The 27,583-nt window shown below is 41.2% G+C and overlaps 1 protein-coding gene across 4 annotated transcripts; it reads right to left on the bottom strand.

Moving 5' to 3' along the window:
• Positions 1–1,021: 1,021 nt before the first annotated feature.
• On the bottom strand, positions 1,022–26,241 carry CLBA1 (clathrin binding box of aftiphilin containing 1). Of its 4 annotated transcripts, none has more exons than XM_020814848.3 (6): positions 26,103–26,241; positions 17,376–18,090; positions 14,778–14,926; positions 12,463–12,592; positions 6,399–6,506; positions 1,022–3,175 (listed from the first exon to the last, which is right to left on the bottom strand). In XM_020814848.3, the coding sequence occupies exons 2-6, from the start codon at positions 17,844–17,846 to the stop codon at positions 3,008–3,010; spliced, it is 1,026 nt and encodes a 341-aa protein (XP_020670507.2). In that variant the 5' UTR covers positions 17,847–18,090; positions 26,103–26,241; the 3' UTR covers positions 1,022–3,007. The 4 variants fall into 4 exon arrangements, with proteins under 4 accessions (XP_020670507.2, XP_020670508.2, XP_078239966.1 ...); XM_020814849.3 differs by having other exon boundaries at positions 25,959–26,153; XM_078383840.1 differs by having other exon boundaries at positions 17,376–18,147; positions 26,103–26,137.
• Positions 26,242–27,583: the final 1,342 nt, after the last annotated feature.

The raw sequence follows: 27,583 nt of genomic DNA, 5'->3' as shown, positions 1-27,583 counted from the left end.
ATTATTGAAATCAAATTTTCTTTCCTTGCAAGTTATTTGATGGGCAACTGTTAAAAAAGGTCATCTCTCTGACCAGAAGACAGAGTGGCATACAACTGGCCAGGTGATGAATTTATGACTATCCTGACAGCTAATTTTTCCAGTGCCTTTGGAAAGAGTTGCTTAATCCCACCTGACTACTCTTTAGAGGTTTCCAAAGGTTGGTAAGCACAGTTTGCTGTGGGGACGGGAGACTGCAACTTAAAGGGGTTTGGAGAGCACAAGGATGACTGGTTGAAAAAACTAAGCACTACCTCTGACACCTAACACTTGAGGTGCCAGAATGATTTGGACATTCTTAGCTGTTCAAGCAGTTGTGCCAGGACATTTGCAATCCAGCTTCCAGGACAGTAAATGTGGAGCAGGAGAGAGAAAACGTCATTTCCCATCCAAAGGATATTGTGTGGTTGAGGACTAGAACAAGACTCCCTCGGGTAATGGCATGAAATAAGGTAAGTATAGGAAGATTGCAGATAATATACAAAGAACCACCTCAAAAGGGAGAAATCTCAGGAGGTTCTTCTAGATTGATTGTATCCAGCCCAAACTTATTACCTCTGAAGTGAAACCATAATATTGTTCTCCACATTGTTATCTCTTAAAACAGATGTTTTAATTCCCCAGTATTACCAGAAGTCAGACATAAAGATTCTGACCTGATGCTAGCAAATCTTAAGGTGTAATGCAGTAAAATTGGATGACAACTGTTTCGTGAACATCTGCTTAGACTGTACTCTTTGCACAGCTCAGCAATAAAGCTCATGTTTTGCACACATAAGTTTCACATTTAGTCCCTGGCATTTCTAGTTAAAAGGGCCACAGCAGGTTCTGGGAATGATCCCTGTTGAGACACCAGAGAGTGGCTTGAAAGGTACTGAAAGTTTGCTTTCTCTGTATGTAGAAATTTTATTAAGGCCATCAGGATGTCTTAAATTTTAACTCCTAGTCTTGGTGGGGAAAAACATGGAAAAGGGAAACAAGATGTTGTGAACATTTTATTAAAGACATTTTTAAAAATATCAGTGCAGACTTGTTAGGTTCTTTGTCAACTGTCCTATAACACACCTGGATTTTTCAAAGTTCACAAGGACTGTCCAACCTGTGAGAGCTTGCCTCCATTACTATGTACTTTTCCACCATATACCCATTACTAAACAGCTTCTAAACAAATGCAGCTGGAAGCTTACCTGAACGATTGCTATTAAAATGAATAATAAGTACATAGAACAGTTTCTTCTAAACTGTCAGCACACACATTTTATTCTAGCAGTGAGAACACAACCCCCACAGATCTTAACCACACTGAGGAGTTGAAAGTAGGCTGCATTCATACTGGCATTTACTGCAGCCCTTGGAAAAATCCTCACCCCTCTCATCATTTCTCCTAGGAGGCAAGAGAAACCAACACATGTGAATAAACCAGTTGATTAAAAGCTCTTAGAGCAAGGCAGAGAACCTGTGACTTTTCGGCTAATGAGAACAACAGTTTCTACTGTTTGTGGCCACTGGTTATAGTGACTGGGCCAGAGAGGAGTTGGAATATCACATCGTCTAGAGATGTGGAGATGTCTTGGAAGGTATCTGCCTTAAGATTTCAGTCTTAAAACAGCCTCAAAATGTAATACAGTATAACTAAAAAACAAGAGCAAGATAAGTTGTTTGTCTTCTCTATGAGATACAAAGGTAAACTGTCTTAAAGGCATGGGAGAGGTAGAGGAAGTGAGAAAAAATAAGCAATTGCCCCTATGCCAGGTCTTTTCTGGCAATACAATTTTCCAAAAGTTGTGGAGGTTTTTTTTAAAAAAAGAGCTCTACCTGTGATGTTAGCATGTAGATGACATGGCATGGGAGTATAACACTGTGTGAATGAATGCAAAGGCATACTAAAGCAGTGTAGGAGTAATAGTGGGAACGCCAGTGATCTAATGAAGTTTAAAAGACAGTGGTACTACTTCATGGATGTTTCAACAACGGTCCCTAGTTAACAGGAAATCTTTCTAGTAATCAGGGTTCTGGGTTTCTAGAGATAATTTATATTTGAAAACAAATTTTCCCAAATGTTCATGAAATGTGCAACTACAGGAGAGTGTTATGTGGGTACACACGGTTCAGGAAGTGCACTGCTATGTGTCACATGCACAAGGTTTCCTGGTGATTAAAAGTCTGCCAGTCACTACTTTAATGTATCCTGGTTTCAAGAGACAAAACTGGCCCTATGTAACCTAGGAACTGCAGCTGTCAGAGCAAACTGAATAGCTGAAGACCGAACTCATCATTTACATATCTGATAATCCCTTGAAGAATTTTTACAAAATCCCAACAACAGTGGCGCATTCAACACACTTAACTATGCCATCAAGCTACAGAGAAATAGATCTGGTCCACTCAAATTGCTGACCAATTGTATGAAGCAGATATTAATCTCCAGCTGCAGAAGCAAAAGTTGTAAAAAGTTGTAAAACTAAGAATCAAAGTGTCTTCTGATGTGCTCTACAGAAGGGGGAATACCAAACAAGGCAAAAAGTTATATCAGTGGGGGAACCACAGTGCAAGTAGAGATCACTAGTAATTCAGGCAGGGACTACCTGTACAGGTTATCAGGGCCTATACTGAAATAGGGGACAGGTGACAATGTACACAACACACATTTTAATATAGCACACAGAAGAGTTTGAAAAAATGGCGTTCAATCCTAAAAGGCTGTTTGCATCATAGCCAGAATCATTATATGTGGGCATGTCCATTTCTACTACAATTCTAGCTAGTTTATCATGAGGCATAATTTCATGATTTCTTTGCAGCTCTTGGTAGTGTCACAACAAAAGTCATATCCCTGGCCACAGAATAAAGCAAAACACACCAATCGAGTTTTTGTTTTCTCTCCACAAAGCATTTCTCATCTTAAAATTAGTTGTACAATATATGAGGTTTTACTCTTTTGTACAAAAGGACACAAATTACTTGCACATTAGCAAACATTGCTGTTGAACATTTTCATCCGTAGGTTTTGTGTAGTAAAAATCTTCTTCTTTTGTGGAACAGTTATATATTGCATATTTCCTGTGGGTGGGGTTTTCTTCAAGAAGAGATTATATCTAAAAAGATGGCTCTGTCTTGGATCAGGACAAACAGAAAGCTGTTTTAAAAAAAACAAAAGGGAAAAATCCACATGAGGGCCATTCACACCATGCACGGCAGTAAATCAAGGCTTGCCACAGTTGTATATCTAAAGAGATTTAGAGCCAAGCCTAAATTCTTGACAGGAATAAAATTCAGATACATGTATTTCTGAAGCTTAATTTAGCTGGGCTTGATACATCTTTCTAACAATAGCTCTTCTTTATCACTCAGTCCTCTGTTGGCTCTGAAAAACTGGAGAACTGGCTAACATTCCCTCAGGCCATTTGTTTGTACGCTACCGATATTTTTCCCTGCCTGGCTCTAACTCATCACTAGACCTACCAGAATGCTATGTAACACAGAATAATTATATGTGAGACTTGACCATTAAATTTTGGGTTGGTTTTTCCCTGCACCTGAGACATGTAACCATGCATATTCTGTGGCTAGGTGTGCCTGCCGGCAGCATCAGCCCCACTAGTCCTGTACGACCAGGTCTAAATTCTGGGAGAAAGCTGGCATACAAATAGACAGACCTAAATATCTCTGTAAATACGTCCCTCCACAAGCCTTAAGGTCTCCTGTATAGGCCCATCTCACAGTGATGCCGGGCTAATGGCTTTCAGTTTAAAATGTTACCCCTTCTCTTTTCCTCTTGCTTCCGACAGGCTCCAACCAATCACAAAAGAGCTAGTCACACAAAACAGGTACAGAGTAATTTGTTTCTCAGAGGCCTCCTTGGATGGAGGCAACGCAAGGATGCCCCTGTGTAAACGGACAGTGCTACCCAGGATGCACCCTCTGACCTTTCCCAGTGGACAGTCCAGTATAAAATGTGCTGGGTTGGATGCCACTGATGGGAGGCATCAAGGCCAGCAAAACCCCATACTAGCCTTTTTTTGAGGGAAAGGACAGCAGTAGCTGGTTGGTGCAGCTGCTTTGGGAGCATAGTGGTGCCTTCAGTTCTTATAATCACCCCGTCTTTTTCAGGGAGACAAAAAGCTGGCAGTTTGCTGTGGACTGTTTAACTGTTTGTGTTATTTTCTGGCCAGACAGCTTCTGTGTAGCTGAAGCTTGCCTTCCTTCCTCCCAGCTTCAGAACATGGGAGTGGGTGGTGGTGGTGGTCATAAAACAAGCTCCTAATCCTTAAGTATGTTTTCCCTGCCATCCCCTACACATACACACTTTGTCCTGCCCAAGACAAAATGTTAGATCTTCAGGAGACTGAATCTCCCATGCACACAGGACACACTAATACTAAGGGGCTGCACTCAGTTCTGGCAGAGTCTGCTTGAAAACAGGGTAAAAGATTTGCCATTCAACAAGCTTCATAAAAGACGCTACTCCACACACACAACAATCTGTTGGGAGATTCTTCACTGTATTGTCACCTTGCGTCTCTCATTTTAGTACCATTTTCCCTTCCCACAATTAATGCTCTTTCAGTCGCATGACAAAGAGCTCTCCTCTTCTCATGTTATGGTTCTTCTGGAAATGTACAACCCAACTCTCTGAATCACTTAGTACTTCAGTACTTGAAAGACCAGTTTGACACCATTACCTCATTGGTCCTTTTTATGGCTCTCTTGCTATTCATCACTGTATATTTCAGTACTGCTGGCTGTTTCTCCTCCTAAGGTTCTCTGCCAAGTTTATTGTCTGAGGGCCTAGTCCAATCTCTCTTTTGGTAAGACTCCAGAAAAGGCATTGGTGTCTCCAGGCATGCCTCTACAGTTTTATTATATATATATATATATATATATAATGGTATATAATGACTGAAAATCACCCCTACAAAGGTCCATTCCTGGTGCCTTTTTTTTTTGCCTTGAATTCTGCCAATTGAAACTTAGACATTTTGGGAGAAGTCATTACAGGCAGCTATTCAGATGGGTCAAAAGTGACCTCTTCATACAGCCTCGATAAAGCAATAAGAAGGCACTTATTGCTTGGGCCTTGCCTTGGACCATGCAGGCTTTGCCTTCTACCAACAATTATTCAGCACACCAGAGACACAACTAGAAAAGTATTCGATGCTGACACAGAAGCTCTTAGCTTCTCAATCCTCTCCTCCAACATTAGGGAGGGATTTGTGTGAGTCACAGATACAACAAAGAAGAACCACTGGATATGCAAGAAGATATTCCCTGGCCTGGAAAGTTTAACAGAAGACCCCACCATGCCAGATACAACTCATTACAATTCCATGATGTAATGCAGTGTCAGCAAAGGTATGCGGATGCTAAAATTACAGATCCGCAAGACTAGGGATGAGGACCGTGTGCCCCCCCCAGGGGATCAAATATATCTCCTATTACCTCTGCGCCCCAGCACCTCTCTCTCAAAATTTATATTTTTAGGAGAAAGCTTCAATAAATCTTGTGTTCTCTAGTATGCATGGAGAGCAATTCTGCCATGCTTTTAGGGGTCCTTGAGCATGCACTCACGTTAATTTCCCCCCCAAAAAACATTGTTTGGTCACTGAAGGCTGCAAGGGAATTTTTTTCAGTAAAAAAATTAGGCCTGGGGTCATGGGTGTGAGTAAGGTTCTGGGATTGCATGTGCATCCCCCTAGACCTCTGGAGATCACCCACCAATGTACCAGAACCTTCTACCGGCTTAGATGCAGGCCTCTCTCGTATGTCACATGATCACAATTTCGCACACATGAGATTTTGACATATACACACAGCCAGAGGAATGCAACACAAAGTGTGCTGTAGTTTCAATGAGAAGACCTGGGTTCCATATTTATCCATGGAAGTCCCCAGAGAGCTTTGAAAAAAATTCTCTTAGCTCACCTTCTCTATTGTAACTTTTACTAGGATGTAATGGCTCAGGGTTCAGGTGGTGGGATAATAAAGATGTTTCATGCCCAGGAAATCTCATGTTCTAAAACAGGGGTCCCCAACCCCCAGTCCATAGACCAGTTCCGGTCTCTGGAGACAAATCTCCTCCCCCCCCCCCCCCCGCACATGCAGATCCATGCACACCCATTCCACACATGCATGGCTCCTCCCACACATGCACAGATGCCCCTGCCACCCCATCCCCCCCACATGCTAAACTGGTCTGAGGAGGCAAAAATGTTGGGGACCACTGATCTAAAACATATGTAAAGAAAATACCAACATGCACATTTATCACTGATGTTTAAGAACTTTGATACTTTCTTTCAGTAAAAAAGAAATGATTATACAAACAAAGATTGATATATTTCTTCCACACCTCCTCTTACCTTGGTTTGTATGAGTGCTTTACTAATATTGCACTTATCCACACTGGAGTCTTCATTTTCTCTTATATTCGTTTTCTCCAAAATATCATCCTTACCTTCTGGAAGCACCTAGCAAAACAAAGCACAGCAAAAAATACTTCTACTTAATCCGGGTTCTACAAACCCATTACTCTGAAATGTCACGACTTCATTAAATTCTGACTACCATTGGCCTCGTCTGAAAGAAGCCAATGCTGCAAAAGTGAGAACAGAAAAACACAAGAGAAAATGACTGGAATTTTACTGGGGGTTTAAACTAGCCTTAAGTAAAATTGTGAAAAATGTGGTGATGAATTACTGCTAATCCATGACTGACCGCATGCCAGTCATTTGATTTGACACAATTTATTTAATTAATTAATTATTTAATTGATATCCCGCCTATCTGGTTAGTTATGACCACTCTAGGCAGTTTACAACATAAATAAAATACACATAAAATACACAAATAGATATAAAATTATTACGTAATAAACAATGGGCAAATTCAACGAGCTGGACAGTAGGAGAAGAGAGGGAAGGAAAACCTCAGGAGTTAACTGGAGGGAAGGCCTGCCAAAACATCCACGTTTTTAGTTGATTTTTAAAGATACCCAGCGAGGGGGCCGCATAAATCTCCGGAGGTAGGTTGTTCCAGAGGCGAGGAGCCACCGCCAAGACGGCCCGGTTTCTTGTTTTTTCCTTCTGGGCCTCCCTCGGCGTCAGGCTCCTCAGCCTCACCTCCTGACTCGCACGAGTGACACAGGTAGAACTTGGTGGGAGCAGGCGTTCTGCCAGGTATCGAGGCCCTAAAGCGTTTGGGGCTTTGTATGTAAGCATCAAAACTTTGAAGTCAGTGCGGAAACGAACGGGCAGCCAGTGCAGCGCAGCCAGAATATGAGAAATATGATGGAATTTTCTCGCTCCAGTAAGGAGTCTGGGCGCCGTCAGTTTCTGCGTCAACCTCAAAGCTAGCCCCATGTAGAGCGCATTGCAGTGGTCTAATCTGGAGATTACGAGCGTGTGCACCAAGGTAGTGAGCGCCCCCCGTATCGAGATAGGGTCACAGCCGGGCAATCCGCCACAGGTGGAAAAAGGCGGTGCGGACTACCGATGCCACCTGAGTTTCCATGGTGAGCGCTGGGTCCAGATGGATCCCCAGGCTGCGGACCCCACTCTTTGCGGCAAGGGTTTACCCCCCCAAATGAGAGAGAGTCGCCCAAGCCACCGACGGTGGGGGCACCCACCCTCAGAACCTCCGTCCTGTCTGGGTTCAGCCTCAGTCCATTTTCCTGCATCCATTGCAGTACGGCCTCCAGGCAGTGCTGAAGGGACAGGACAGCATCTCCTGCAGTGGGTGGAAAGGAAATGCAGAGCTGGGTGTCATCAGCATACTGATGACACGATGCCCCAAACCCCCTGATGACCCCACCCAGCGGCCTCATATAGATATTAAACAGCACTGGGGAGATAATCGACCCCTGTGGAACCCCACAGTTGAGACTCCACGGGGCCGAGACACTCTCCCCAAGCTGTACTCTCTGGGATCAGTCCCCCAAGAAGGAGCAGAGCCAGGCAAGCACCAGGCCACCAATTCCCAGCTCAGAGAGCCTCCCCAGGAGGATACTGTGGTCAACGGTATCAAAGGCTGCCGAGATGTCAAGAAGGACCAACATAGATATTTTACCCCTGTCAGCCTCCCTCAACAGGTCATCATACAGGGCAACCAATGCCGTTTCTATACCATGGCACGGCCTGAAGCCCGACTGAAACGGATCCAGGGCATCTGTTTCATCCAGAAGAGCCTGAAGTTGGTCAGCCACCACCCTCTCCACCACTTTGCTAATGGAAGAAACATTGGCGACGGGCCTGTAACTGCCAATTTCGTCCGCCGCCAAATTAGGTTTCTTTCTTATGGACCTAATGAGTGTCTCCTTGAGGGCAGGAGGAACCCTGCCCTCAAGGAAAGGCTCATTAATTATCGCTGTGGCCCATTCTGTTGTTATCAACCTGGCTGCTTTGATCAGCCAGGCCAGGCAAGGGTCAAGGGAGGAGGTGGTGGCACGGCAGCAATCAAGCGCTTTGTCCACAGTATCCGCCGTCACAGGCTGAAAGCGATCGAGGATCACCAGACAAGGCGGTGTGCTGGACATCTCTGCTCGACTCAAAAAAGGACAGAGCTCCCAGCGGATGGCCTCCACTTTAGATTTTAAAAATGCTGCAAATTGGTCCGGTGAAAAACTAGGGGGAAGCCCATCACTCAGACCAATTCCGGATAGGTTGCGCACTATATGGAATAACTCCGCCTACTGGTTGGACGCTTCGCTTATCCAGTTAGCGAAGTATGTATGGGCAGCAGCCTTTAACTTAGCCAGGTAAAGGTTAGTCGCGACCCTAACAGCTATCCAGTTATAATCCGTCGGGTTCTTCCTCCACTTGCGCTACTTCTCCAAGACTGGGAATGCAAGCAGCAATTCATTAATTGGCAGCAGTTCTCCTCTCTGATGTATGCAATTCTATTTCTGCTGACATAAATGCCAAAAGGAATCTGGACATTAAAATTATCAGGGCAAAGGAAAGTGTAACAGATTTTTAAGAAATGAAGGAAGATACGAAGTTCCTCTCTTCACTTTTCATATAAATGCCCATTTAATCTCTCAGACCCTGAAGACCCCTGTCTTTCAGATAAACCAAATTCATTGACATCCTTTCCTCATATTCATTTATTAAAAATAGCACAATAAATATGCAGATATCACTCATATGTTGTGAGGCATACAGCTGTCTGTCTCAAAGGTGCCAATGCAACTTAGGATATGCACTCATACAATTATTTTCTTCCTGATTTGCCATGTACTGTTGTGAAATTTATGTGACAAGGCACCAATAACTGAAAAGTCACTTTCTATTCCTGGCAGGGGGATGCCCTGCTGCCATTTTATTAATGCTCTTCTTTGTATTAGTTATTTGAAATTCTGTCCCTCTTCTGCCTCAAAAGAAAGGATAGGGCAGGTGGAGACCATTGCACGACACCTTGAACCTCTTAGAAACAACAGTGTAAAAATTTAAGAACAATGACTCTTCCTGGCTTTACATAACATATATTGCTTGCATTATACAAATCTTTCCACTTGCTGCTTGGAGAATAGGATCATCATACACCTGGTTAATATGAGCCAGAGTCAATACTGCACTAATGAAATGTTTCGTGGTTCTTTGTTTTTATTAACGGCATCATGAAAAGAAATATAACTTGCAAACTTATGTAAAATTTGCTTTGAACACTGATTAATTTTTCCTCATTTTAGCAAAAACGTTGCCTAGCTCTTTCCATTTATTCAATAATGTTTCAAAGCCCTTTGCATGCAAATACAAAGTATTGTTGGACACACAAAAATCTAAAAAAAGCTCAGCTGGAGCAGACCAAATGCGGATCTAATCCAGAGGGCCACTGGTTTATCTTCCCCACACCACATCATATCCTCCTTTAGTGACCTCCAGGAGGGCTTTTCCAGGGACAGGAGACCCTATAAATTGATGCAGAGAGGGAAGCCTGGACAATGTCTGAATAACCGATCAAACACAGTCTTTTTGTTCCCTGACCTCATTTTCCAGATTCAAAATAGGACAATCTCTGCAGCTGCCTAGGGACCCTGTGGTGGGCACTGCACAGAGGCTGCCCAACAAGTATGCAGGGGAATTCAGAATAAAGAATATGACCTTTCTTACTGTGCCTCCATACGCAAACACAAAGCTCATACCTGGTAAGAACAAAAATAGTCCTGTCCTTTGCTCCTAACACACACGGAGGTAAGCAGCAAAGCCACCAGAGCCTCTATGACAGTGATGGCGAACCTTTTTGAGCCCGAATGCCCAAACTACAAAAATACCCAAAACAAAACAAAACAAACAAAAAACACACCAGCGGATCCTGGCCTGCCCCCTGTCAGGGCACTAGCGATGCAGCTGCAGCAACCTCCTCCGGTTTGGCTGCCAGGGCGAGTGATCCAGCGACTTATGGCTCGCATGCCCACAGAGAGGGCTCTATGTGCCAGCTGTGGCACGTGTGCCATAGGTTCGCCATCACTGTCCTATGATACTGCTCATCTATGATGGATCAAGCAGGCAAAAAGGCAGAAATACAGAATGGGCAAGGATGGGAGAGATTGGGAGTACTGAAAAGGATCATGGAACTGGGCCACTGAATTGACAATATGGAGAAGGAATGGTTGGAGAAGGGGGTGTGCCAGCAAAAAAGGCATGTCATTTGGAGCCACCCAGCATATAGGCCTTGAGCCAACTTAGCAGACAGCAGGCCCATATAAATAGTGCTTGCATTTCAAAAAATAGAAAATGACATTCATTAAGAATTGCCCCATGATTTTCTACATACGTAGGCCAGTAGAAATTTCTTTTCTTGCTTTGTACTTTAGAAGTATTTCTATAGTTATGATATGCAGAATGATGGAAAATCAAATGGATATTCCCAGGACACTCCTTTTGGACTGTGCATCAGCATAATCAATAAGTTGTGCATTTAGAAAAAAAAAACATCCATTTTATACTAGTTGTGAAAGAAGACAAGGTCATCATTTCCAAATGCGGGGCAAAATGATCTAGAACATGATATAAGCCAATGAAAAGCAAACTATGCATTTCCATAAAGGCATTAAACATTTACAGACAAGTATACAATGGTCACTTTCATATATGGACACCTATGGTTAGGACATGTGTGCACTTGCATAGTTGATAGAAATGTTTCTTTTCATGCATGAAAAATACATAATACACACTGGCTGATAATTTTTCACATGTACTCGTCTAATTCATTGATTGCTTTAAGACATTCAGGCTAGTTTGACTGAATACATATGTGTATACCCACAGCTGAGTGCAGCGTTTTGACTTGTGCATGGTGTAACACAGTGTTTCACAGATTTATAGCTATGACCATGCTTCACAAAATCATTAGGCTCACATATGTTGTTGAAAAGCAGTTTTTGAAAAAGGTTCAACATCCTTCTATGGTGAACAAGACTGTTTTCATAGAATCATAGAATAACTGAGTTAGAAAGGGTTTAAGGCCATCGGGTCCAACCCTCTGCTCAGTGCAAGAATCAAAATCAAAGCAGATCTGACAGATGGGTTGTCTGATTTTCTCTTGAATTGGAGGTAACTGGTTCTATTGTCATACTGCTCTAACAGTTAAATTTTCAAATTCAATTTTTCAAGCATTTTCATCAAACCACATGGCACAGTGCAAGAAGACCAGCACTTTAGCATGCACGCCATCCTTTAATGCCACCACAGGAAGTGTCAGTGGCATCAACGGCAGTCCTATCACCTTGTTTAATTCATACCATACTATGTTACAGCACTCTGAGTTACACAGGCACATATAGGTGCTCATGCTTCAAAGGTGAAAATGATCACCACACATTAGTCTAAGAACTGATGCAGATCTGGAGTGCTTTTTTAAAAGTACACAATGTTGTAAAATACTAAGCGACCCCACCCCAGCATTACTAGCTAATCTGGCAATATCTTCTAGGTGGATTATTTGAACACTTGTTCCTTGTTCTGGGGCATTAGCAGAAACTCTCCCATTTCTTTTATAACTACAATTCGCGTACATCAGTTCTGTAAGTTACTCCACCCCGAAAGAGCTCTGACATACACAGATGTTTTGCAACATTCCTCATTACAATGTGATCTAGAAGCAAACCGCTCTAAGAGGTCTAGTCTGTCCCGTGTTTTTCTCATATCCTGACCAATGTTCATTGTGGAAAGTTTCCATCCTCCTCATAACTGGTTAAAGGTTTTTGGGAAGTTAATCTAGTCCCAAGCATCAATTAAGCCTCTGGCTCCACAAATACATTTGCCAGGTTACCAAATATATCAATTCCTCCTCTGTGGATTGTGAAGAGTGTTGGAAACTGACTTATCTTTCGTCCTGTGGTAATTTTGCAGAAACTGAAAGCAGAGAAAAACATTTGTACCACTCTCTCCCAAATAAAGCAAACCCCCAGCCTTCTGAAAGTACCTTTTGATGAGGATCTATTCCAAGCACAGCTAGAAGGTTTTCCTGGTAATGAGATCCATTCCAAGGACATTGTAAACTGGGAGGGTTACTGGAGTGAATAAGGGTTTTCCATAAGTTTGTTGAGGCAGTGCTTAAAAAGGAAAAGCAATTCAGATTAATCCAAGATCAAACATGTAGCACAGAATAAACCACTTTTCCACTGTGATGAAAATGGAGACCCACAAAGAACAAAGATTTTTGAAACAGCCAGTGTATAATTGAGCTTAAACAGCATCTGGGAACTGCCAATCATTTGTGGAAGTTAGTTTAACTCTTATCTACATTACTGGGGTTAACAGCAATCCTCTCACGGAGTAAATGGGGGTAAACTTACAACTTTCAGCATTTTTACATAATTACAAATCCCAGGAGTTCTCAAGGAAAGCCACAGGAACCTGGCACAAAAGCCTTATAAATTAGCAACATAAATAGGTCCTTGAATTCTCTCACACTTTATATAGTGAATTAAGTAGCTGTATATTACAAGACAGACTGTGTACGTGTACACATTTGTTATATACTGTACATCAGAAATTGTTTCTGATTCAAGTGCTGGAGGTTGAGACAGAGATTTCCCTGCAAAAGCAGTCATCTGTTTCTAGAAGTCCTTGCTTCCTTCAACCAACCTGGATATTTCAAGGATTCCTTTCCATTCATAGCTCTGCTGTTGCTAGGATAGATATGACAGGCTGCCCCACAGTAGCTAAGCACCACCGTGGAAGCAAAGAATTAGATTGATATCACAGTTGGCAGCACATGGTCCAGTGTGTCTGAGTTGCTATAAGGCAATCCATGCACCACAAGGAATTTCTTTTCAAAAACTGAACAGGTCAGTCTAAACTGTTGTGACCCTCTAAGACTTGAAATAAATTGAGGAATATATTATAGATATAAATTGTTAAGAGATGTCAACTCAGCCAGTACAGCGCAGGCATCCCAAACCTCAAAAGCTACAGTATCTCATTCGTTTATCCTACAACCAACAACAACAACAAAACTGTAAGCATCAGTCCAATTTTATAGATAGGGAAACAAGGACTAATGTTATTGACTCTTGGAACATGTGCATCATTGAGCTGAAGTCTGAAGCCAGATTTGATTAAAAGAATTTATATCCTTCCCTTATACATAGTCTGATGTTCAAAATACTGTGTAGTTCCCCCCAAATAAACCATATTTCTGTGATGCCCCCAAAATCTGTACCATAACACTGATGTAGGTCTCTGATGCACAATCCAGAGGATTTGACTGAGGGCAAATTAGCTGCCCATTTGAGCCACTAACTGTGAACTTTAACTTCCACTATAGAAATCTAAGCAACCATGACAGTATGGTACCAGTAAATGAATTCTACTTTGTAGACAAAATGCAGACGAACCATACATTTTGACATTATTCTTGTGCCTATTCAAGTGTGTCCAGAATTCTGCATGATGGCATTCATATGTTTATTCAAAATAAAAGAAGAAAATTATAAGCTAGTGTGGAGATGGTAGTTAGCCTCAGTGAAACTTAATCAAATAGATGTTAATTACTCTGAGTTGGAGAGGGTGCCAGAATATAGGCACTCTCCATATGTGGTGAAAATGTGAGTATATATACAAATTTTGGCAATCAGTTTTTTAAAAAATAAACAAAATAACGAATTTTAATTTAGCCTTATGTCTCAAAATAACACTTCTATGAGTATTTGAGAAGGAGGCAGATAACTGGAACAATTAGAGTATTAGTTTTCAATTGTTAATAGTGACAAGATTGATTATTACTAGGAACTGAAAAACAGTACAGTATAATTGTTAAGCAATTGGTATAGGGAAGTCTGGGATATAGCCATTAATGACCAATTTACATGCGATATAAAAGTCAAGAGAGGGATAATTGGCGGAGATGCATTCCCAAACGTTTGGGGAGAATTTATCAACTTCGTATTAATAAAGGGTAAGGGACAGCCCCCATCACAAGAGTGAAAGTAAATATTTTGAGCTGGTATGTAAGCACACTGTAGAGTTCAGCAACCACTACTCATATTTTAACCTAGCTGAACTTTGACAATGTCTTTGAAAACGATAGTTATATATACTGGATAACAGAGATAGAGATATTCAGATGTAATTCAGATGGGGCTGGATTGTATTATTATATATTTCAGAAATGGCTCATGGTTATACCAAAATGGTATGGATTCAATAACTGCATATAGAAGAACACACCAGGTGACACAGAAACCAGAACAACTAATAATCAAGCACAATCTAACAAAACAACTGAACTGTTACCCAAGTTCTTGCTTTGTACATTCAGGAATGTCTGCATCTTCTGTTTTTGTACCAAGCACGTGTTCCAAACTGTTTATTTTCTCCAAAAACTGTGGTACAGGAACTTCTGGAAAGCTTTGTTTAATGATATCTTCAGAGGTTAAGGCAGCCTAGGGAAAGCAAAATAACACTCATGCACTGAGGCTAAAAGCTGTGAATTTTAGATAAAGGAAAATGATACTGTTTGATTATTAGACTGTGGATATTGAAAATCCTTTCATATTGGGCTTCTACCAAACAATCTTACCCTCTTAGTAACAAGGGACTTCAGAACTGTCTGAACAACCCAACCTTGTCTTCTCTCTTTTAGAGATTTAGCAACCCTCCTATACACAACATCATCTTCAACTCCTGCTATTATCTTAGAGGTCTCTGCCTTTTATATAGACATATTACTTTTTTCTTTGTAAAAAAACCCCCAAATAATATGTCTTTGCACTAAACTAGCATGGCTTGTTTTTCAGTTATTTCTTAAGAATCTACAGTAAACATAAAACGAAGAAGAGCGCAATAGCCTCACTTCTGTTGCCCTCTGTAGTGACGATCTGAAAAGGAGAGTGAGCTTACAGGAACCAATTCAGATTCTTCATGTAAGTCAGAAGCCTGATTTTCCATCTTCCAATTCATCTCTCTGGTTCTAACAAGTTATTCTCCAAATTTAGGAGAGGACACAAGTAGTTTGCTCCTCACCCCACATGTTTACTATGCACTCTTTATTTATTTGTTTGTTTGATTGATTGATTTATACCCCGCCTATCTGGACTACCAGACCACTCTAGGCGGCTCAGTAGGAATTAGGATGAACCATGGTGCCTCACAAGACAATGTTAATTCGTTCCGCAAAAATCGCTGTCTTGTGAAAATATCGTCTTGCGAAATGCGGTTCTCCATTGGAATGCACTAAAATCTATGTAATGCGTTCCAATGGGGAGAAAAATCATCATCTTGCGAAAATCGCCCATAGGAAAACCGTTTTGCAAAGCGCGGACCCAGCTGTCAAAATCACTGTCCTGCGAAAAACTGTCCCTAATAAACCCGTTTTGCGAAGCGCAGACCCAGCTGTCAAAATCGGCATCTTGCGAAAAACTGTTCCTAAAAAAATGTCTATCACAAAAACCCATCGTCTTGTGAATTAACCATTTTGCGAGGCAATTGTCGAGCGAGGCACCACTGTACTTGGCTTTCTATTTGTTTTTGAGGAGCTGAAGCACACATTTCATTTTCAGCAATTGTTAAAACACACATGCTGGGACTGAAGCAACATTTTCCTTCTTCATCTATCTATACGTGGCCTTATTTGCTCTCTCTAATACTGTACTTAAATCTACTGTCTGTGGCAATCCAAAGGACTTCCTGATGACATGCCCCAACATGCCACAGGATGCCACAAAAAGAACAGATTATGTTGGCAAGTGGTAGACTCTGCTCCATAGGAGATTCTAAATAAGGGTTGGCTGGGAACCTGTCAGAGATGCTTTCGTTGTGCATTCCTGCCTTGGCAGAGAGTTAGACTTCACTACACTTGGGGTGAAACTGAAGTCTATAGTCCCACAATTCTGTGAAATATTCAAACAACCAGACAGGTCACCATAATCAATTAGATTAAAGTGAGAAATCCTGTACGGCCAAAGAGAAAAAATCCATGCAAGGAAGCATCAACAGCCTTGGAAACAAACATGTTACAAGCAGTAGCAATTGGTGAAGTATGTATGTATTCTGGGAGGAAGTATAATCTGCCTGGTGGTGTCACACTCTCTGCTTTGAAAGCGAACACACTGGAAAATGCCTGATGTAGGCCTATTTGCAGCAGTAAAATCATAATGGAAAACAGGTGAGATCCAAGGGAATTTGTTTTTTATTTAAATGCATAACATTTATGCATGAAAGTAACCCACTAGAATTAGCACAACACTTTATTTGCTCAGTAAAGTATTCAAATACCAGTCATGTGACTTGAGATTAAGCAATCATGGAATTTTGCCCAATATCGTCTTGAGGTCCTCATAGACATAAACAACTGTAACCCATTCCCACAGCCTGTTCAATCACAATTCATACATGGAAGCCTGTTTAAAATGTTAAGTTGTTTACTTTGTTGCTGCCTTCTGTAAACCGAGACAAAAGCTGAACAAGACAGGATTTCACATGATATGTTTGCTTCAGAGCCTCAGATCAAACAGTACAAAACTGTATAGCCAAAAAAGGATTGCACGGGGATACAAAGGTGCTCTTAGCGGGTAGCAGTAACATAGGTCAGGGGAACAAGCTGAGGAAGATATGAACTTAGGAGTTCCCTTACTACCACCACAATTGTTTAGAGAATCAACATTTTCCACCTCCCTCTTGCTCAGTTATGCGTGTTTGCAGGCTACCAAAGGGAAATCTAGATGCTGTCATCCTTACTGCACCATGAAACCACATTTTGATTCAATTCCCTCTTGCCAGTTACTTAATTGTGACGCCAAGAAAATGAAACCTATACAACATTCTAAAACTAAGATAAAGATAACTGGACTCTGAGTTGGTATGAGGCATCATTATTAACATATTGAAATATACCTTCTTTGGATCATTAGCAGAAGCTTCTCTTCTACTGTGTCCAGCTGTTTGGGAAAAGAACTGTGTCCATGAGGTAGTGAAATGATTGCCAGTATCAACACTATTTGCATGAGTCTGCTTTTCATGTATCTTCTCCAAAGACTCTAGGGTTTCACTTAAGTTGTTCAGCTTGACTTCACTGAAGACTTCAAAGTCACCCCAAGTACTGCTGGATTCCACTGTGCCCAGAAGATTGCCCGGTGATGCTTCATATGCTCTTCCTTCACAACTCTTGCTAACAAGGTTTTTCTGAACCATTTCTACGTCCAAACTTCCATCAAGATTTTTACTTCGATTTACATTATGTCCATTGGCTCTACCGTTGTTCTCAACAACAGAGTTGGCATATATCTCTTCAGGCTGGACTTTCAAAGGTAATTGGCTTGAAACATTCACACTCCTATGCATTTCCACCAAGTTCTGGCTCTGCATGTTTCTTGTTCCAGCAAAAAGGAATCATTCATGAAGACAAGCAAACAAAAATAATCCAGAAAACATGTCTGACGGTCAAAGACAAAACTGTTAATGTTTCAAAAACACAACTGGGCACTTGACTGTGTCTTGAATAGCTTGCAAAATGTTGCTAAGCAAGGCAGCATGGCCTTCAACATCCCCTTAAGTCATCAATGCAATACTTGTTTTTCCGTCTTAACTTGCTTTCAATCCAGATTTCAGTCTGCAAAAGAAAAAAACCTCTCTGATAATACTGTGCTTAAGGCTTAGAAAAGATAAGCTATTGGACAAAAAAAAGCATGTTTAGACAAATACATTCCAATGTGATGCAGTAAAAACTTGCACCTTAAAGGAACATAATCTGTTTTTTTTAAAACTGGCTATATTTTTACCTAGTGTGGCTGGGCAGTTTCAAAAACAGTTATGCAAGAGAACACAGCTGTTAATTGTACACAGGCTTAAAATAGTTGTTTTCATTGTGAATTTACAATTGTTTTATGTTTTTATATTTGTAAACAGATTTGAGGGCATTTTGCCTCATCATGTAAACTGTCCCAAATAGTGTTCTCACTAAGGTGGGCAATCTATAAGCTCAATAAATAAAATAAAATGACAATTGGGCAGTATATTAAGATAGTAAATTAAAACTAGGGGTGGGACTTTCTGCTTTAAAGGAGCGTGTCCCAGGACACTGGACCCTTTTCCCTAGGAAGCTGGGCTGAGGGCGAAGGCCAGGTATGTTTGCATGGATGCCTTGCTGAGTTTTTTTTCCTGGGTTTTCTTTTTGTTTCCTCACCACATGACCTGGGGGTGGGGCCTAGGGGTGGGACTTTCTGCTTTAAAGGAGCGTGTCCTCAAATTCTATCTCTGGCCTTAATATGGTAAATAGAAAAGGCAATTAGATTTGCAAAAGCCTGGGAGGCAGGAAAGTTTTAAGTGTCAGATCATACTTTCGCACTATTAAAGAGCAGGCCGGGTAGTGGGGCTCGTCAGCCATGGAAGGCAGCCCATCTAGGAGAAGAAAAACTCCAATTTCAAACCTCCACTGCCTTGTGGCTATATCCACTCATGGAAAAGGCTTCAGGAGTTAACCTCGAGGCAAAATCCAGAGCTGGAGTCCCGAAGGCACCATGTGTCGTTTTGCCAACTCCTGCGACATTGCTGGAACCAGTTGTATTGGCTCTTGCCTTTCCATTGGACCATTTCAGCAATGTGGAGAGGGGGGATCTGCTGCTTGGGTAACAGTCTATCCTCCATATTACTTTACCCGGGCTTCATGCTCTGGAGAGGACACTCCTCGATTCAGAGCATGTTACCATAGTCTCTCGAGACTGAAGGATGCCTATGGGATGCCTATGGGGAAATTAAAAAAACTTGTTTGCATCTAGACCTACAGGTAAAGAAAATCTTTGGATACTGAATATGCATGCAAAGATCAAGGGAATATCTTTCAATGCCCCATTTAATTATCTCCTGGTTTGTTACAAACTATATTTTACTATTAGATTTGAACTAGCAAACTAAGGCTTGCATTTGCCTTGCTAAGACTGTCAATCAGTCTTTGAGCCTGGTTTTCAGGCAAGTGCAATCCACACTTTGGTGTCTGGGATATGGGGCATGAACTAATTAAATACAGTGTGCAAGTAGAAAGGGAGTGAAAATATATAAAAACAGACCCTTTGGAAGAAAAGAATGACACTTGAAAATGTTATTACAGTTATATAAATGTGCCATATACAGAATTAAGCAAAAGTCAGTATTGGATGCTGGATGGCATTTCTTTGTAAGATTTATTATGACTTTACAGTACTTTTAATGGCAATATTGTTGAAAACCTAGTGCTGCTTTCTAGTGCTATGATACCTATTCATAATTCTACCGTATTTTTAAACATCAAACATAGAAGAAAGTCTTGCTCTGCTCAATACATTCAAGCAATCTATGAATAATGAGACTCAGAACTTTATAGATACTGGAGAATTTATTTATTTATTTATTTATTTATTTATTTATTTATTTATTTATTTATTTATTTATTTATTTATTTATTTATTTATTTGATTTATATCCTGCCTATCTGGTCTGGTCGAGAAGGCAGCATGTATTATGAGAGAAGGGCAGGTTATTTTTACTTTAGAAGTCTGCTGTACAGACTTGGCACCTATGTTTCCTGACCTTAGTTGATAGCGAGGAGACACTTTGATTTCAACAATAATTTAAAAATCAATTGTAATTCAAGTTTACATAACCTGGATGCTTTCAGACAATTTATGCATAATAAATTATACATTTAAAAGAGACTGAGATGTGAAATATACAAATGAAATTCCTCTGAAATAGTTTGAATGATGCCCTACAGTTTCAAAAAGTCTTGAAGAAAAGTCATAAAGCTTTGGAGCTCTGTCCCACAATGATAAACATAACTATGCTGAATCCTAAAACATTTGATGCAGCTTACTCCCTAGTAAATCCACCCTGCTTACACTGCTCATTTTATTTTGAACATTTAGTTTGAATTGCTGTGTTCCCAAAGCTAAAGCACAAGTCTGCTTTGAAGTAAATTCCACAACGTTCATTTTGATCTACTCCCGGGGGATTATTAAGGGTTGGAATGTCACTCAAATCCTGGGATTCAGCATAGCCCAATTCAGCAATCCAAACTAAATGTTCAAAACAAAATGAGCAGGGTATTCTCTTTTTTGTGTTGTAATAATTTTTTTTAACAACTAAGAATATTGTAGGTAATACAAAGGGCAAAAGGAAATATGGGGAAGGGGGGAAAGGGTCAGGGTTGGGGGGTAGGAGAACACAAAGTATACAATCATCCAATCTATTCATGCTGTGATAAAGAGTCGACTTTCAGGCTTTCTACAATTTGATTACCCTACAGGGTATTCCTATACAGGTTTTTAGGAGAAATGATGCCCAGTATGCTGGCGGGGATGAATATTCCCAGATAGCACTGCGAGCCTTACACACAGCACAATATGCAATTTTCTTGCCAATGACTATTTCCATACCTTGTCAAATAAATCCCATCAGATTGACTCTCTAAAACAGCTTCACACTGTTTAACACCTGGTCTCTTCAGACAGAATACCTGCAAATCAGGTTTGGGGAGCCTAATGTTGACACTCCAAATGCTTCCATGCTCAAGTCAGCTACATCAACTTTGAACTATCTTGGAGATAAGACGCAATTCTAAGCTGATAAATGTTCATAGGTGATGTTCTCAGTCTGAAGAACTACAAAGACCTTAGCGCACACTCCTTAACATGTGTTTTCTATGTTAATTCTGTTGAGATTTCAGTTCCTGTTTGTATTTTTGTTTATCGTGACAGAACATTGCCATTTGTCTAAGCCCAACCATGAAATCGAAAGAAATATAGTACAACTTCCTCACATGTTCTAAGAAGCAATATTCTGGAAACTTAGCAGTGAGTACATTGTTTTAGTAGGAGTAAAAGGGTTTATGCCTTCCCCAGTGTCTCTGACTGTCATGACTCCAACAACATTGTATAATTAAGCAGTATTTTAAGAAATCGATTTGTATGGAATAGTCAGAACCAGTAAAGGAACTATGTCCCCATACTCGATATGAATGAAAATACAGGAATAAAAACAAATCAGTTATTTTCAGAGCCAGCTTTCCATTGCCTGGATAGTGAAACTGTTGTTATTTTGTGACTTCACAGAAATGCTACATGTATCTACAAGAGATTAAGCCAGGTTATTTTTGCACATCTGATACTTACAAACCCATACTGGCTGGAACTTAAAGGTAATTGTTCCCTCACCAAATAATGTCCAGTTGTGTCAGACTACAACTTCCATCAGCCACAACCAGCATGGCAATTTGATATGGTGGCTGAGGATATTAAGATTTGTAGGCCAACACACCTGGAGGCTGGCACCTTTGTCATATGGCAAAGGGGTGAATCTGATTTGTTAAATTAATGACTCTTCTCCCTTCTGCCATACACAAGGAGGAACAGAAGTTATAATCAGCAGGTGATACCAGTACTATCTTGTTCTAAGAATACTCTGAAAAACTTGTAGTAAAATCTGTGGGTACCTTGATTCAATTATCCCCCAGTGCAGCCTGACATTTACAGCCTGTGACAGACAGTACAGCTACCCCCTTGATGAGAGAATTAGAAACAAAGGAAATTATATGTTAACTTGTTGAATTTGAGGAAATGGTTAACAAAATTCAAGCTTTTGAGTCATCTTAAAACTCTTCAGACATGTTATGGGAGGGGCAGAGCAAATACTTTGCTTGCAAAACCTGTCAGTTTCAGTTTCTGGCATCTCTAGTGAAATGGCTCTCATTTGGAATCAGGCCAACATTTATCAGAAGAGAATTATGTTTGCTGGCACTACCTTATCCCCTATGCACCAAAAAAAGAGAGGGCCACTTGGCTTAACATTCTCTACCACCTGGGGAGTGGCACCACTATTCCCTGCTCCCCCACATACACTTGACCTAGCGTCAAGATGCAAAATGATAGACAAGTCACCCACACAATTGTTTCAAGTTCTACTTGCAACTGCAAGAGCAAGGATCTTTTTGGGGGGCAGTGGGGAGGAAGAAACTATGCCATACTCTACTAGGAGTCCATTTGCATAGTTAAAACTGTTGTGCCAGCTGCCAATCCTTGAGATGTCGAATTTGGCTATAGTGAAGCATGTCTTAATTATATCCCACTTGGATTACTGTACAGTAATGCACTCTATATGGGGTTGTCTTTGAAGACAGTTTGGAAACTTCAGCTGGTTCAAAATGCAGCAACCAGACTACTGATTGGGGCCAGTTATAGGGAGCATACAATGCCCCTGTTACAATAACTGCACCAACTACCAGTCAGTCTGTTTTCTGGCCCAAATCCAAGTGCCAGTCAATTACCTATTACTGTATAAAGCTCTATACAGCTTGGGTCTAGGCTACCTGACAGACTGTATTTTCCCATATGTGTCTTCTCAGCACCTAAGATCATCAGAGGAAGTTCTCCTCTCAGTTCCATTGCCAGCACAGGCATAGTTGATGGGGACACATCAACTATGGCTGCTCCAAGGTTATGGAATGCTCTCAGCTGGCCTCTCCTTTTTCTCTTTCTGCCAACAACTGAAGACCCACCTTTTCAGGCTTTTAACAGTCATGACTGAAGCCCTGAATGCCATTTATTAAGTTAAGATAGTTTTTAACATTTTGAATGTCTTAGATTATTCAATGTACTTTAATCAGTTTTATATAGCTCAATTGTTTTAGTGTGTTTTTAATTCTGTTTTTTTTTAATACTGTGAACTGCCATGAGTCCCCTTAGTAAGAGGTGTCCTATAAATAAGAAAAATAAATCAATCCACAGAAAAGTTTCTCCACTCCCTTCAGAACAGTTGGCAAAATGGTCCATCCTCCTTAATATCTATGAATAAGATGGAGGGAGGGGTGCTTTCCACTCAACTCTAATTTTATTTAGCAAGCAGATCTCTATGCAAAACTGCACCTGTGCTACTGCTGGGGCAGATAAACACAGTTTTTCTGATTAATATGTTCTCAGAAACTTAGTATGCAAAGATGGAAAATGATAGGCAAACTATATCCAGTTTCTTAAAACTGATGTCCTAGGTAAAGGTACCCCTTGACATTTAGTCCAGTCGTGTCCAACTTTAGGGCACAGTGCTCATCCCCGTAGGGCCAGCGTTTGTCCGAAGACAGTTTCTGTGGTCACGTGGCCAGCGCGTCTAGACACAAAATGCTGTTACCTTCCCATCAAAGGGGGTACCTATTTATCTACTTGCATTTACATGCTTTCAAACTGCTAGGTTGGCAGGATGTCTTAGGTTGTCCTAGGAATGTTAAAAAAATTCTTTCTGGCCTAGGAGTGAATATAGCTGTTTGTTGTCTTTAATTGCAGAAAGCAACAGATTTTTTTTACACCACATCTATTGTAAAATGTGTACTGAAAGTGCTAACAACTCTGAATTAAAGTAGGGCATGCTGAGCAGATGTGCACTGACCTGTTTCAGAATAACACTTAATGCGACCATACCAACTTTCATTATCAGTCACAAGATATGAATGCATTTCTGATTGTACCTGTTATATATCTATTTAAGGGATAAGAAAGCTGTTTCATATAAGGTTCCATCTTTGAATGTCTACTGGGACACTTTCTTTTAAATACCCCGTTTCCCCGAAAATAAGACCTAACCTGAAAATAAGCCCTAGTATGATTTTTCAGGATGCTCGTAATATAAGCCCTATCCCCAAAATAAGCTCTAGTTAAGTGAAACCCCACCCTCTACCATTGTGCAGCAACCAGAAGATGACATGACTGTAAAATAAAACATTCCCTGAAAATAAGCGCTAATGCATTTTTGGAACAAAAATTAATATAAGACCCTGTCTTATTTTTGGGGAAACACGTTACTTCTTTGTAATGACAGCAACTTTCAGTTCAAACCTCATCTGGCTTCCTATACAGTGATTGCTATTTCAGTTTTACTCCAAAAGAAAAAACAGGAGGGAATACACAAAGGGAATTTGTAAGCCATAGGTTTTATCACATTCTGAGAAATGCATTTGAAGACATTTCAACAAAACTAATTACCAGCTATGGAAGAGGAAGGATGTTGCATGGATGAACTGTCATGAAGCCAGAGCATCTGAAGAGGCTGGTTGCGTCCACAAAGACTTGTAATTGATTTGTTAGTCTTAAATCTGATACATGAATTTTATTTCTCATGCATACACTGCTCTGTAATACCCAGTCAGTGGAATAGTTCCTGCAGGTCTTGAACGTTAGCTTGTTTTGAGATTTGAGTGTTCTAATAAAAGTACAGTATTATCTACAAGATACTTTATTATTCTGTATATGTGCCATCAAGTTGCATCTGATGACAAACAGTGACACTAATAGGATTTTCAAGGTAAAAGAGATATTTAAATAGTGGTTTTATCAGTACTACCCCCACCCCGTTAGTTTTCATGGCTAAGCAGGGACTCAAACCCAGGTCTCCTGAGTCCTCATCTGCCACTCTATCCACTATATCACACTGGGGACCCTTGTTATTCTACATTATTTTTAGGTTCCCTACATCAAGCGTGCTCACTAAGGCAGCAACCTTTTTTCTTCTTCTTTCCTACTAATAGTTGCTGGAGGTACAGAAACAAATAAGTCATACTTCTTTTATGACTTCATTTATCAAAACAAGTCACTCTCTTCGTGTACCCCTCCTCATATCTTTGCATTTTCTTGGTGAAAGCATGTTTCTTTTTTAAAAGAGCAAAGTTCATTAGCCATCCATTTTAAATACAGCTCATTATCTAAACCAGGACACAGACAGAAATTAAAAAATTCTTCAGCTCACGAAGCATTTCTGAAAAAAGTGGGCCTTCCTTCTAAATAAAATACATACAAGACTATCAGCAGCAGAAGCAGAAGCAGCAGTAGTAAGTGATATAAAATAGATTCTGGCAGCTTAAGTCGTCCACAAAAGTATTATTCTTGTCAGCCTACTTTCCCATCTGTAGAAACCTATCTTATGTTTTTTTTTTCCGGGGAGGTTAGGGATTACGGACAGGGTATATACCAAATGTTTCAGGGGGGAAAAAGACTATACAAATACTGAATATAATAGGTAATAGGACAGACTCAGAGCCGAATTCAAATCTCCCTCAATCACAGCAGCCACAGGCAGCTACAGAACTCTTTTGTAACAAAACCGAGGTAATCATGTGGCACCTTAAAGACCTTAAATACTAAAAAAGCTTTCTCTGTCAGACGTTCTCCAGCACCACAGCCATCCAATGCCTGATTGTGCCAAGCAAAATGTGCCAGTCTGAAGATGCCACAAAGCGCCCAAGGTTAAGGCCGTTCTCTTGCAACCCAGCCCACCTCACAGGGGTGGTCCGGAGGCTGAAAAAAAGGGAAGGGGGACGAAGCCTATCATTCGGAGCTAGAAAACGGAGCAAGTTTTATTACACAGGATGACAAAGATTTGACAAGCCCCGTTCCAGCTGTTCCCCCCCCCCCGCCCAACCGACGTGCCGCCAGTCAACCCCCTTTCCCCTCCCCTCCCCCAGCCCACCTCATCCATCTTTGCACCCATCTACTCTCTCCTCAGAAGAAGGGCAGGCTGACATCTCGGCTTGGGGGGAGGGACGGCCGGCCAAACGGTCACCGAACACAAAAGACCGTGTGGGGGGGGCAGGGAGTGATGGAGGCGCCTTACCTGCGGCCCCTTCCTCCCCAACCGTCACCGCCTCTGAGGGGCGACCGAAAGGAGGCGGGGCCACCGGCAGGTGCCGGCCTGGGTCGAAGGAGGAAACCCGGTTGGCTGTCCTCCGCCAGTTAGGGGCGGTGCCTAAATCGGCAAATGGTCCTCGGGAGGCCGGAGAGGGAAGAACGGCCCGAGGGGGCGTGGCTGAGCGGTGCCGCGAATAAAGAGGAGTGGGTGGAGCGAAGTGAAATGACCGAGAGTGACTCTCGCCGGGAGTCTCTCTCAGCGAGGCGTTCGAGCGGGTTGCCCATAGAGATATGAAAAAGGGAAGAGTGTCTTGTAGATCCAAACTGCTGCTTTCAGTAGATTAAAATATCATAAATCTAGGAAAAAGTAGATATGGGTACGGCTTCGTTAGAGAACCAGGTTTTCACCAGCCGCCCAATGCACACAGTGATTGGTCGCCTCTTGGGAATATATACTTTTTTTGGATTACGGGTCCCAGCATCCTTTGGCCAATGTGGTGAATCCTTAACTAGTACGGATTCTTTCCGTTCAAAAATAAGTAACTTTCCAAAGTTCGGATGCCAGGTCTGTACAGAGTTGCCGAGGAAGATCACTAAATTGGGAAGGAAAGCTATCGCTTGAACAGCCCTTGAATCCCAAACCACTGTCAATTTCACGGATTAAAGTTGCTGCTTAAGTGTGCAAGCGCTTGGACTTACTACCGAAGCACTCTCACCCAAAAGAACAGCAACAAGAAGCACCTTAGAGACTAATTGCTGTATTTTTTATATCCTAGCTTTCGTGGATCACGTCCACTTCCTCCATCAAAGCTCATATACAGACTTGAATACTCCGTTTTTATTCTCATTCTTCTTCATATTGTATTCATCTGACTTATCTCTGTGAACATCGGCAAAACAAAACCTTTAAAAGCCTGTAGGCGTGACTTTCCTGATCAGTTATTTAGCTCCATGGCAACGTTTCTTCCAAGGCTGAGTTGTCCAACGTCTGAATGTTAATTTTTAATAATAAAGGCTGTCCCAGTTACCTTGAGCTTCTTTTGTCCGACTGGCATACTGTATTTGAAATCAAGCCTACCATTTCTTTTCCTGACAGCTGCCCGACTGGCAAAAAAGTGAATGGTTATAGCTTTGTCATAGGGGGTTTGAGAACATGAGGAAAGTGTTGTTTTCTCCTTAGCATAACATCTATACTATATGAGTTTTGTAAGTTGCTGGCTTCTCTATCTAACTGTTTGTTAAAATAAAATAAATCTTTCTAATGTTCCACTTGGGTGACGGACTACAGTGGGTGGAAAATTTCACAACAATACACACACCGTACAGACACCTACATTTCACTGCATTTCAAGCATCCACAACAGGAGGGATAAGAGACAGTTTATACTTCGTTACCAGCTGTGAGCGAATTGGGGATAGAAGGGGGAAAGAGGAGAGAGAAGGGAGCAAGAAAGGGGAGGATTCGAT

The sequence above is a fragment of the Pogona vitticeps genome, chromosome 1 (genome assembly GCF_051106095.1).
Source record: "Pogona vitticeps strain Pit_001003342236 chromosome 1, PviZW2.1, whole genome shotgun sequence".
NCBI classification, from domain to species: Eukaryota; Metazoa; Chordata; class Lepidosauria; order Squamata; family Agamidae; genus Pogona; species Pogona vitticeps.
Note: the sequence above shows the minus strand (reverse complement) of the source record. Positions and strands in the feature narration are given on the sequence as shown.